Raw genomic sequence first — 13,272 nt, forward strand, 5'->3', positions numbered from 1 at the left:
CACATGACCCTCCCCCTGCATCAGATGCATCAGCTTTTTTTCTCTTTTTTTTTTTTAAGATTGGCACCTGAGCTAACAACTGTTGCCAATCTTCTTTTTTTTTCTGCTTTTTCTCCCCAAATTCCCCAAGTACATAGTTGTATATTTTAGTTGTGGGTCCTTCTAGTCGTGGTATGTGGGATGCTGTCTCAATGTGGCCTAATGAGCAGTGCCATGTCTGCGCCCAGGACCTGAACCGGCGAAACCCTGAAACCGGCCAAGCAAGTAAACTTAACCACTCGGCCACGGGGTTGGCCCTCAGCTTCTTTTTTTTAAACATGCCAAGTTCATTCCTGCCTCAGGGCCTTTGCAGTTGCTCCTCTCTGTGCCAGGAAAGGTTCCGCCAACCTCTAGATCTTTGAAGACCTAGTTTTTTCTTGTCATTTAGGTTGCAGCTTAAATGTTTCTTCCTCAGGGAGTCTTTTTCAAACTACCCTACTTAAAATAACTCTAGCTCCCCCCTCATCACCACCAAATACCCAGACGGATCCTGACTAATACTCTCAGTTTTAATTTCATCAGGACAGCAGTAATCATGACCGGATAGTGTCACACAAGGATATTTTCTTGTATTCTCCCATATTTTCATTTAATGGTGTCTTCTTCCACTGGAATGTGAGCTGAGAGTAAGGATCTGTGTGTCTTCTTCACTGCTTTATCCCTACTGCCTAAAATGACACCTGCCCCAATACCTATTTAACAAGTGAATGACAGAGATATAAATACGTAAATTCATTTATTTGTTCAACAAACATTTGTAGACATGTATATGTACCAAGACACATACTCATACGTGTATGTATTTCAAATACTTGTTTAACAAGTGAATTATATTTACATAGCTGCTACCTATAGCTTTAGACTGCTAGTTAAGAGTGTAAGCTGTGAAGCTAGACTGCCTGGGTTCAATTCTACATCTGCCTCTAAATAAAAGAAAAATCAACTCAGTGGAAAAATGGGCAAAAGTCACAGACAGGAAATGAAAATGACTTTAAACCTATGAAACGATTATCAATGTCATTCCTATTAAGAGCAAAGCAAATCAACACTACAAGGGAGACCATCTCAGGTCAATAAAGAAAACACTTTCTCTAAGAGTGTAGTAACAAGGATGTGGGTAAGCAGGCTCTATTGCGCATTGCTATTGAGATTGTACATTGTATAGCTGAGGGAATTTGTTGCTGGCAATTAAGTATACAAGAATCTTTGCCCCAGAGATTCCACTCTTATTAATTTACTCTGTATTTGCATGTGCACACAAAGACATGTACATGGATGTTCATGAAGCTTTGTTTATAATAACAAAACAGTGAAAACAATTCAAATATCCATCTTTAGGGGACTCAGTAATTTAACTTAATATTTCATACATGGAATAGCATTACCTATTGTTAAATAAAACAGCAGTTCTAAATGTAAAAATATAGATAGAACACTATCTCTGAGATATATTAAAAATGAAAAGATAAAACTGCAGAAGAGTGTGAACAGCATGCTTTATTCAAAGGAAGGAAGGGCAGGAGGGAGAAAAAAAGAAAAAGCATATCACAAGTATGCATAGAATATTTAGGAAGGATATATTCCCTCTGGAGTAGCCTCTAAAGAGGAAAGTGGTTGTCTGGGAGTCTGTATCAGAGGAAGGCTTACTTTCAACTGTATATCTTTTTGAATTTGATTCCAAGAGCAAATATTACATAGTGAAATAAAGTAAGTAACAAAATAAATTCAAAACAAAGACGGTCAGGGCAGAATGCTGTGACCACCTCATTGGTGTCCACTCTGCATTTAGTTCCTATCATGTGCAGACCACACTAATCAATGTTTAAAAATCTCTGCACATAATTGACTAGTGTCTATTTCCAGGTCCTTCCCCATGACTTAATCTCTACCACCACCCACCCACTCACCCCACCTCAACAATACACAAAATGTTCTCCAACTCTTTTCACCTACCCATAATTTTGTTCATCAAAATTGATTTTTGAAAATGTAACTGCCTCCTGGAAGTTTACTCTGACCACTTTCCTCCGTTTGACCACTCTCCTCTGTCTCTTTTGCCATCACTATTAGGGAATTTACTTTTTTGTACAACAAACTTTTCTTGGGTTCCCAATGGGTGCCAAGTAACGTGATAAATGAGAGTGTACCAAGATGAAAAGCATACATGTTTAATAGTTCACACTACAATATTGTGCTTCTGTTGACAACACACACAATTTCAGTCGTCTCCTTTCCCAAAAATAGCTTCATCCATTCCATGTGCTTTCCAGTTTCCTTGTTTTTCTTTAAAGATTGGGACCTGCGCTAACAACTGTTGCCAATCTTTTTTTTTTTTTCCCCTGCTTTTTCTCCCCAAATCCCCTCAGTACATAGTTGTATATTTTTTAGTTGTGGGTCCTTCTGGTTGTGGCATGTGGGATGCTGCCTCAGCATGGCCTAACAAGTGGTGCCATGTCCGCGCCCAGAATCTGAACCAGCGAAACCCTGGGCAGCCAAAGTGGAGTGTGAACTTAACCACTCGGCCATGGGGCCGGCCCCTGCTTTCCAGTTTTGAAGGGCTTTCCTCTCTGTTGTTAGTGTGTGAAAGTTTAATCCTGCAATCATATTAGGAACTCCAGAAAGGCAGGGACCAGGGTTTTTATTTCATAGTGATACCTTCCTCCCCTGACACTGAGATGCAATTTTAGCCTGTGTTGCTTGGACTTGCATGAATTTGGGTGTCTCTGCCTCTAGCCCTTTAGGAAGTACAAAAGGAGTCTAAAGAAAGGTGCAGGGCCAGCCCGGTGGCGCAGCAGTTAAGTTCAAACGATCTGCTTCGGCGGCCCACGATTTGCCGGTTCGGATCCCGGCAGACATGGCACTGCTTGGCAAGCCATGCTGTGGTAGGCATCCCACATATAAAGTAGAGGAAGATGGGCACAGATGTTAGCTTAGGGCCAGTCTTCCTCGGCAAAAAGAGAGGATTGGCAGCAGATGTTAGCTCAGGGCTAATGTTCCTCAAAAAAAAAAGAAAAGAAAAAAAAGAAAGGTGCAAAGTCTGGTTGGAAACTGTGAAAGACTCTAAAAGCGTTGCTTCCAGAGACCTGGTGAGGCAGCTGATAAGAGAGGTGCAAATGCTCCTACTGCCAGCTTCAAAAGAAATCCGGAGTTAATATACAAGTAGAGAACACATAAACATTTCCTCTGACTATCCTTGTTGTCCCTTGTACCATTATGTGGCCTTTTTCACTTCTCTTTTACCTACCAATGCTTCCATGATAATCTACTTCTAAAACTCTTTTTATTCTCAGAATCAAACATTGACAAACATTTGAGGCATTCTTGGAGTGTACTAATGTTTTGCCTAAATGCTCTTCAAAGGGATATTACCAATAAAGTTTCTACATGAGGACAGGGGTCTCTGGGACCAACAAGGTGAAAACAGAATCCCCACCCCATAGCAGAAGAGGTCAGAATAAGAGAGTCAATGTCAAAAGGAACCTCCCAGAGGATAGAGCCGGGGATGTGGAGAACGAGCGCAAGAGAGTTCCCATCAGAGAGCAGAATCAGGGTCTAACTGAGAAACTTCCACCATTGCCAGGATAGAGGGTCTTCAGAATGCCTATCCAGCAGAATTTCATCATTGCTACCAACTCGTGACCTCTGAGGTGACTCCCTGTTCCTGTTTTTCAAATTAGAATGTATTATGGTTATCACGCCCTACCATTGTACATGGTTCACATGAATTACCTAGTCTCATCTAGTCTTTTAGTTTTTTATCACCAGATCACAAGGAGTCACACCCAGACCATTGAGGAGAACAGTGAATCACCCAGAGATCTCTGACCATGAGCTGGTGCAATGATTGCCTTGACTCTGAGTTGACTCCCTTGGGAAAGGTCTGAGTATGCTCTGTGTTTGGGAAGGGTACGTTATGGATATTAGGGCCAGAGCAGACAGTGTGATAGAAACAGCTCTGGCCCACCCAAATGAGTGCTCCTGCTTCCATAGTATGAAGTTGTTACTGCGAGGGGGGCTTCCTAGTCTGGATCTACGTTTCCCAACTGCCCCTTACATCTAAGCAGACCATGAATTGCTTGGTCCCACTCCTAGCATTTCTGATTCACTAGGTCTGGGATGGATTCTGAGAATTTGCATTTCTAGCTGGTTCCATGATCATGCTGGTACTGCTGGTGGTTGATGACCATGTGAGAGCTGGTATACTATACCCTCTTTGTAGCTGATGCAGCCCCTCAAGCTGGCTTTCCTCATTCTGGGTACAGCAAACACGGAGTCTTAGTTTAGGTTGAGACAGGGGCAGCCCTAGGCATATATTCTAGGACACTGACACATCAGTATTTGTAACAACCAGAGTAAACAGAACTCTCACTGAGTCAGTTTCATTTTTCTCAAAATAGCAATATTGCCAGGAAAAACTGCTTTTCCTTTCCGGTTTCTATTTTGCAATCATACCGTGTTTTCTCACAACTGTTAGAACCCTATCGTGGTAGCATTATACACAGGCACTGGCCACACAGATTTCTGAAGAGTAAATCAGTACCTTTAGGCACTTTCAAAACTCACTGACCATGTGCCTTCTCTGTGCTTCTCCCAGCCAGTACCTTTATTAATAAGATTTAAACATTTCTATACAATAGTTTTCTTGGATGCAAATTCCAAAAAACAAAACAAAACCCACAATGTTCCTAGTTTCATGTTTCAGCATTTCTTGTAATTTGACATACATTTCTATAAATACATAATAGAATTTGTAAATAGAACTAAGAACTTGTAACTCTTGAGTGAGATCTAAAAGTAAGGGTTTCCAACTGGGATAGGCTTAGCTGTGTATTCTAATAAAAGGATAGAGGATTGTCAAGAAGCATAGCTTCTGCTTCCACGCTGCCCAAAGCAGAAAAATCCACAATAATGAATGCTTTCTCCAAGACTGAATAGCCCACCTTAGCAACCTCAGTTTTATCAGAGAATATGTTTCACCTATGCTCTGTGTAATTTCCTGACCTCAAAGACACCTGGTGCTATTACCTTTTTTCCCTTGGGTCTATGTACATTGTAATCCCTTTGTGATTAAGTGTATGAATAAGAAAAAAGCAAAGAAATCACATTTCTTCTATCATAACAAATCGCTATGGCTGCAAATTGCCATGTGTGAGTGCTGAATACCAGGGTAACCCATGGAGATTTAAAATGTTATTGAGCTCAGGGAAGCCAAGAATGTGCAGAGATGTTAGGAATTGTTTGGCTTAGATTAGTGGTCATGATGGATTGTGGAATGTTAGAGGAACTAAAGCTCTGGAAAAAGCAAACATAAAAAGTTTCCCTTCTGGTCTCTTTGGGTAATGATTTTAGTTCTTAATTATAATAAACACTAACATTTACTTATGTGCCAGGCCTTATTCTAAGGATATTATGTATTAACCCATTTGGTCCTCACAACACCATTATGAATTGGTAGCAGTATTATCCCCATTTCTCAGGAGAACAAACTAGAACACAGAGACTTTAATAATTTCCACAGTGCCACAGCATATAAATGGAGCCTGGTTTCAACTCCAGGTAGACTGACATCAGAGCCCATGGTTCTAATCAGGTATTCATTCATGCAACTACATTTTGAATGCCTGCCATGTGCCAGGTATTATTGCAGGGACTGGAGGTTCAGCAGTGAATGAAACAGATGAAAACTCCTGCCCTGTGGAGGTCACATAACTGCTCCTTACAGTGGCCTGCAGGACACATTGGTAATAAGGGTGGGCACGGTGAGGATGGGTTAACATTGCAATAATGAGGCAGGGTGCTTGGTAAATGTATCCTTCTCCAAGTTGGGCTCCCTCCTTCAGCTGATCTAAGACATGATATAGTTCACAAAGAGGAAGTTCTTCTGACTTACTGCATAGAGTGGGGGTAGGGGCCCCAAATGGTCTTGCCTCTTACTCAAGATTCATTTTCTCTTAGAGCTCTGCCAATTTCACTTTCCAGTTTCAATTTCTCTGGCCTAAAATCAATTGCAGAGGAAATGAGGCTAAGGAATCAGGTGATGCTTCCATATATAGGTCTCTGTGGCAATTATTTGAGGCAGAGGAGATTTCTGAAGAGCACAGTAGCCTAAACTGCAGCCTTTCAGAACAGCTGAGAAGTTCACGGCAATCATGAGGTAAGGATTCTCCCTTCTCTAATCTCTGTGAAAATGTCTAATCAATCTTAATGTGGAATGCGAATCCTAAACAGCCATGCTCCAATGAACGCAAGTTCCAGAATTGTTTTGCTTTAGGGTTTGTTTATAGCCTTACCACCTACTGGGGAAGCTGAGCGCTGAGGTCAGAGAGGAGTGAGGCAGGAAGGAAAGGGGCAGAGACAGAGCGATGTTTAATCAGGCAGGGGCTTCATTTAAAGTTGGGGTCTGGGGGAGTTGCTCCTTTAGACTGTCTCTCTTTTGTTTCTTATTTGAAAGGATTAAGTGAGGAGCTTTTAATAAGATTCTCATCTAACAAAAGATCTCTTTTTTAGCAGATATTGTTAAAAATGTATTCAAGGTAAGCAACCCTACTTCATGCTAAGGTGGATATTACTTTTAATGTGTTCATTCATTTCAGATTTGTCTTACGGCTGGTAAAATGTATTCATTCATTCAACCGAAATATATTTTACCCCAAAATTCTACTGATTGGCTAAAGTCCTCCCATCTGAATTATGAATTGGAAATGGAGTGCTTGGAGAAAATAGTCCCCGCCTCTAAAATCCTCTCACACTCGGCAACATAAGATTGCCCTGGGGAGGAAGTGTTAGCTCATTGGGTAGGAAGCAGCTTTCTGTTTTCTCCAGTTTGAGGGTGAGGATGCCTAAGCCTCAGTCTTGGGGGCTTACAGAATCCAGCAACACCAGCCCCATCTCTTACTTCCTAGGGGACACAGTACGCTCCTTCTATAAGTTTCCTGATCTCTCTTCTAGAAACAATATTTTTTCTGCTAATATGCATGTCTGCCTGATAGAAAAAAAAACATATTTGAGGTATTTCCAGATGTCTGTTTCTATAGTAACTCAGAATCTTTAGAATCCTTGTTCCTATTTCTTAGAATTTTAGTATGATCTTCTCTTAGAATTTTTGCCATAATAATACAGACTTATCAGTCTTTCTTGTAATTTTCTTTGATTCTTTAGCTATCGGCTCTGTCACCAGGCATTGCCCCTGTGCTCTAAGACAGTGGTTCTCAATTTTGAGCATGCCTAAGAGTTTACACCTGGAGAGTTTACAAGACGGATTCCTGGGCTCAAGCCCCTACCCCAGATCTGATTTGGTAGTTCTAAGTTGGGATCCAAGGAGGCACATTTCTAACAGGCTCCTGAGTGGTACTGGTACTGCTCTAAGACACTGTGGTGGCAGCATCAGATCTGAGCCTGGCAAATGGTGACACTGTGGCTTTCATCCAGACAAGAGGCAGGGGATGAAATTATTGTGGTTGTGTAAACAGTTGGAACTTCTAGAGCTATCAGGAGTAGAAGTCTGACAAGTCTGAGTCCAGGAAGCAAGTATCTGGGACCAGCCTCTGATTTACCAGTGGAAATAAAAACCCATAACCACACAGTGCAATTGGATGCCTTTTGAATGGCTGCTCAAAGGGATTTTATCTAAGTGTATATATTAAATGTCTCTATCCTGCAAATGCACAACTAACCATATGTTTTTGTTTTATATGTTAGAGATCATTTCAACTGTATTCACTCTCTTTGTAACTTTTATAAAATGAGACAGGAGCTAAAGAGCTTATGTGCTAAGGGAATCTTCCTGTAACCTCACTGAGAAGGAAAGTAGATCAGATTGGACATGAACTTTTCAAGGGAAGACTGCTGTCATTACAACGCCAGATACCAAGGCAGGCACTCTCTTGGGCTCCCTGCCCCCTCCCCCCATGTTACATGGAGAGGCTCAGACAACCTGGATCTTCGCTAAGACCTGCCCCGGGCTTTTAAAGGACAGTGGGTCCTTCCCTGAGCAGAAACTCCTACCCATTTTCCCTCCTGTTTTTTGTTTATTCTGCTCGAGGGAGTTAAGTCTCCACTTGTTTCAAGTAACAGATATGAGCAGGAACTGATTTAAAGTTCCTGGAATGGCTGACAGGACCTATGCATAGGTCTATAGCAACCCCAGGAGGAGTAGAACGAACACTGGAGAGCTTGAGGGACCCAGACTCTGTGTCTTCTCCGTGTGCATCTGGGTCACTCACTCTGCACGATATATTACAGAATATGGTCACCATCAGACCACCAGCATGCACAGCACTCTTTTTAACATGTAAAAACGGGCTTTAGCTCCCTCACTCCCTCTCAGTTTCCTTTCCAGCTTTCACTTGAGTTTGGGTGCCCAGCCCTGGTCCAATCAAATTAGGGGATGGAAGGGGGCTATAAAAAGTGAAAGATAGGGGGCAGGAAGAAAATGGGGGAATAGAATTTTCCATTTGGACAAGTATTTCAAAAGTGATCCTTGCCACATAACATGACTTCCCAGATGTCTACTGGTTCTCTATGTCAGAATCCATAATATTTAGAATATCAGCTCCTGATAAAAGAGTTAATTCATATATACCATGAAAAAAAACTTTTTTTAAGTGAGAAAAAGCTAAATTTCAGGTATTTTAATACATAGATAATGTAGAGAAACAATTTTAGGCAATTAATGATTTTTAACCTACACATCTCCAAAGTTATTCAAGATGAGCTTTTTGTTTATTTGTTTGCTGTTTCTATTTGGTTGGTTTTGCATATTTGTTTGTCTGTTTGTTTCTTTTGAGGATCAACACAAAAGAGAATGGAAAATCTTTCCAGAAGAGTTGCAAGGGCACTAAAGGAAAAAGAGCATTTTCCATAAGAAAAGATGCTAGCTGTCTTGTGGGCCTCCTCCTGTAGCCACACTTCTAACCCCATTATGAAAGCAAACCACAGGAGAGCAACAATAAAATTTCAAAAGAAAATTAAAGCAACAAATGTAGAATTATTAATAGATTAATTCAATGAGACATGCTAAGAACAGAAATCACCAGGCTAAGAAGTAGAGGGGGGAGGGGGGAGCAAAAATTGATTATATTTTATTCCAAAATAAAATTTTAAGACATTGCTAACATATATAATAATAATAAAAAAGTTAGGAGGTAGAATAATACAAAAGCAGGGGAAATGAGTAAAAATTAAGAGTGGTTGAAAATAAGATTTAAATGGTTAAGATGGCAAAGTTAGGAAAAAATGAGAATATAGAATGTCAAAATAATAAAAAGACAAAAACAATTTAATAGAAAAATTTGGATAAACAAAAAGAATCAATTAAAGATATATGACAAGCTCAAATAATTAGACAGGAAATAGAAAGTAATAAAGATTTAAAAAGACAAATTAAGGAGAACTAAGGAATTAAAAATATAGAAGACAAAAAATGGAGTTGAATTTCAGATGGATAAAAAGAGATTAAAATCAGGATGGCAAAACATTAAAAGAATAGAAAATTATACAATTAAAATTTCAAAATACAAAAGTAAATGCTAGGTAAAAATGAAGAACAGAAACAAAAAGCAAGTAAATAGACTTAAAAATTACCTAAAATCTAACCTCTGCTGAAACCACTTCCCTCAGATTTGGCAGCCCCTGCAGAGGCCCTCGTAAGCAGAAAGCGGAGGGCCAGCACTACCTCACAAAAACTGCCTTACTCAGGAAAACAGCCCCAGGCTCAGAGACCTGCCCACTCCCTCCCCCTTACTCTTTTGCTGCTATTGTCACCCATTCCTGCTTCCCTCAGCATTTAACACAGGCCAAAATATAGAAAGAGAAAAAAAGAATTTTCCTTTTTGATTGGGGCAAACGCCCTTTAGGAGGAAAAGAATCCTATTTGCCATTCTCCCCATTTCTTGCCAACCGAATCTGCGCTATGTCTCAAAATGTCCATCTTTGTGTTTTTCCCTACAGTGAGACCACAAAGAACTCCTTGGAGAGCAGCCTGAGGCAACTAAAATGCCATTTCACCTGGAACTTGTTAGAAGGAGAAAAGTCCTTGGATAATTTTGAAGACCGAGTGTGTAACCAAATTGAGTTTCAGAACAGTGAATTCAAAGCCACGATGTACAATATATCGGCCTACATAAAACACCACAGAGGCCAAAACGAGGCAGCCCTGGAGTGCTTACGGCAAGCTGAGGAGTTAATCCAGCGAGAGCATGCTGACCAAGCAGAAATCAGAAGTCTGGTCACATGGGGAAACTATGCCTGGGTCTATTATCACATGGGCAGACTCTTGGAAGCTCAGATTTATGTAGACAAGGTGAAACAAGTGTGCAAGAAGTTTTCCAGCCATTATAGAATTGAAAGACCTGAAATAGATTGTGAGGAAGGGTGGTCACGGTTAAAGTGTGGAGGAAACCAAAATGAAAGGGCAAAAGCATGTTTTCAGAAGGCTCTGGAAAAGAACCCAAAGAACCCAGAATTCACCCCTGGATTGGCAATTGCGAGCTACCGTCTAGATAACTGGCCACTGCCTCAGAATCCCGTTAACTCTCTGAGGCAAGCCATTTCGCTGAATCCTGACAACCAGTATATTAAAGTCCTCTTGGCTCTTAAACTTCAAAAGCTGGGCGAAGAAGGTGAAGGAGAGAGGTTAGTTGAAGAAGCTTTGGAGAAAGCCCCGCATGCAACAGATGTGCTTCGCAGTGCAGCAAGGCTGTATCGAAGCAAAGGTGCCCTGGACAAAGCTATAGAACTGCTTAGAAAGGCTGTAGAATGCATGCCAAACAATGCCCACCTGCATTACCATATTGGGTGCTGCTATAGGGCAAAACTCCTCGAAATACAGCAGGTAGGAGAGAATGAGGTGTACGGGAAAAGAGAGAAGGTACAGGAACTAATAGGACGAGCTGTGGATCATTTAAAGAAAGCTGATGAGATCAATGGAAATCTCTCTCATGCCTGCTCCTACCTTGCCTGCCTCTATGCACAAGCAGGGCAGTATGAGGAAGCAGAGTATTACTTTCAAAAAGAATTCAGCAAAGAGCTTACTTCTGTAGCCAAACAAGTGCTCCATCTGCGATATGGGAACTTTCAGCTGTATCAAATGAAGTGTGAAGACAAGGCCATCCTCCATTTTATAGAGGGTGTGAAAATAAACCAGGAGTCCAAGGAGAAAGAAAAGATGAAAAACAAGCTGGAAAAAATTGCCCAAACCAGACTGTCTAGAAACAGAGCCGATTCTGAGGCTTTGCATCTCTTGGCGTTTCTTCAGGAGGTAAACGGAGAAACGGGACAAGCAGATGAAAACTCTGAAAGGGATTTGGACTCTGGAAGCCTCATCCCTTCAGCATCTTTAGCTGAGGAATGAGGAACCTGGACATGGCGCCCTCAGGGCTACTGCTAGAAGGGAGCTGAAACCCCTCAACCAAGTTCGTATTCAAAATATTTAACAACTGGTGTGGCATAGGCATGCACTAAGACACTGGCCACCGTACTAGGTCAGGGTTATGGAGAATTCTACTGGGCCAGGTGTTAACACTTGAATTGCTCATGGAGTTCTGGGACAGACATTAGGTTGGGGGTAGGTCCTGGGGCTTGGTAAAGGGGCTATTTTCCAATGGAATTCTTGGGAGCGGTTTGCACAGGGACATTTGCTTAGTCACCCTGCATAGGGTGATGCCTGGGGTATGTTTCTATGTTGATATAAAGCAGCCAGATTGCTCACACCGGTAGCAATGTGGTCCATTTTTACAATGTTTTTCCATCCTTGGAGTCGTTTTAGATCCTGTACAGCTCAGCCCTGCATAGGCACTAATGTGCTGCGTCCATCCAAAGGCTGGAGGAACAAAGCTTAGAGAGGGCTTGGTGTCCCCTCTCTCACTTCTGCCTCCTTCCCCCTTCTCCTCCCCAGGCAATCCTCAATCTAGACTCTCCTACATAACATGGGTTCAAGTGTCCCATTAACTGAGGTGGGAACATAGTTTGAAAAAAAGAGCAGAGAACAGGTCAAATCTAGAAGGCACATATCTAGCAGAAGCAATGCAGTCCAGGCAACCACAATAGCAGGGTTTCAGGAGCCACGCAGGGAAATTTTACCTCCTCTCTGCCCTGCCTGGAATCATAATACAGCATGTGAAGAACAAAAGAAAGAGGATTCAAATCTTCAGGGAAACCACAAAATTCATGGTATGCTTGTGGTCATTGGGATTTTCTAGGTAAATACTGCATGACCTGCAACATCAAGGTTAGTGTGAAGCAAAACAGAGTCAGCTGGGCCAGCATGAGATCACCAGCCACCCTCTGGGTTGCAAAATGTTTGCCTGTTGGAATTAGCTTAAATTTAAATGGTGGTTACCAGGGCCTGGGGGTGGGGGAATGGGAGAGATGTTGTTTAAAGGTATAAAGTTGCAAACTTGTGGATAAGTCCTAGAGATCTAATTAATGCACACTATAGTGATTATAGGCACAATGTTGTATTAGAATCATCAAACTTACTAAGAGATAAGATCTCAATTATTCCCACCACAAAAAAAGAAATGATAATTACATAGTGTAATAGACATGCTATCACTACAATGACAATCATATTACAATATAAAAATGCATCAAATTAACATGTTGTAGACGTTAAATTTACAGAATGTTATATGTCAAATTATATTTCAATTAGTTTAAGTAGATATTAACATTTTATTAAGCAATTAAAGGATTATACTATAAAATTCAAGCTGTTTTTAAATTAAAAATTCTAACTGTAACACGGTTTTCATGTTATTATCTGTATTAAAAATAGTGTGTGTGCACTTGAGATCATCAATATGCAAAGTATGGATTCCTGAAAAAATACACAGATTAATAAATAACTTAGGCGTGATGGAACATAAACAAGTGTTCTGGTTTTTCTGAAATTTTGCTGTACCTTAAGTCTTCCAGACTCAGCTACGCATAAATGAAACATTACCCTGGGGATGAACTGGCTCCACAGAACCCAGACTGCTCTACTATCATGACCACTGAACAAAAGAAACATTTTTTTCTACAGCCTTAAGAGTCCAGGCTTACCCTGACACCCACCACCACACAGCTTCATATACACAAATACCCTGTCCCCACACTGACAGAGGGTGGGTTGCTGCCCTTCTCTGTTATATCTTGTTAACATCCTGTGTCCACATTCTCTGTCCTCTTCTGAGCCTTCATTATGAGAATGAGGAAGTGTGGCCAATTCTGTTATGCCCGCTCCTGGAGGCA

The 13,272-nt window shown here is 41.1% G+C and overlaps 2 protein-coding genes across 2 annotated transcripts in view; one reads left to right on the forward strand and one right to left on the reverse strand.

Moving 5' to 3' along the window:
• The window catches only part of LIPA (lipase A, lysosomal acid type), a 101,726-nt gene that overhangs the window by 83,527 nt on the left and 4,927 nt on the right, over nt 1-13,272 (reverse strand). The window lies entirely within an intron of this gene.
• LOC124234622 (interferon-induced protein with tetratricopeptide repeats 2-like) lies at nt 6,034-12,861 on the forward strand. The gene is made up of 2 exons (XM_046651948.1): nt 6,034-6,193; nt 9,988-12,861. Exons 1-2 carry the CDS (start codon nt 6,189-6,191, stop codon nt 11,387-11,389), a joined length of 1,407 nt encoding a protein of 468 aa, XP_046507904.1. The 5' UTR covers nt 6,034-6,188; the 3' UTR covers nt 11,390-12,861.

Source organism: Equus quagga, chromosome 2 (genome assembly GCF_021613505.1).
Source record: "Equus quagga isolate Etosha38 chromosome 2, UCLA_HA_Equagga_1.0, whole genome shotgun sequence".
NCBI classification, from domain to species: domain Eukaryota; kingdom Metazoa; phylum Chordata; class Mammalia; order Perissodactyla; family Equidae; genus Equus; species Equus quagga.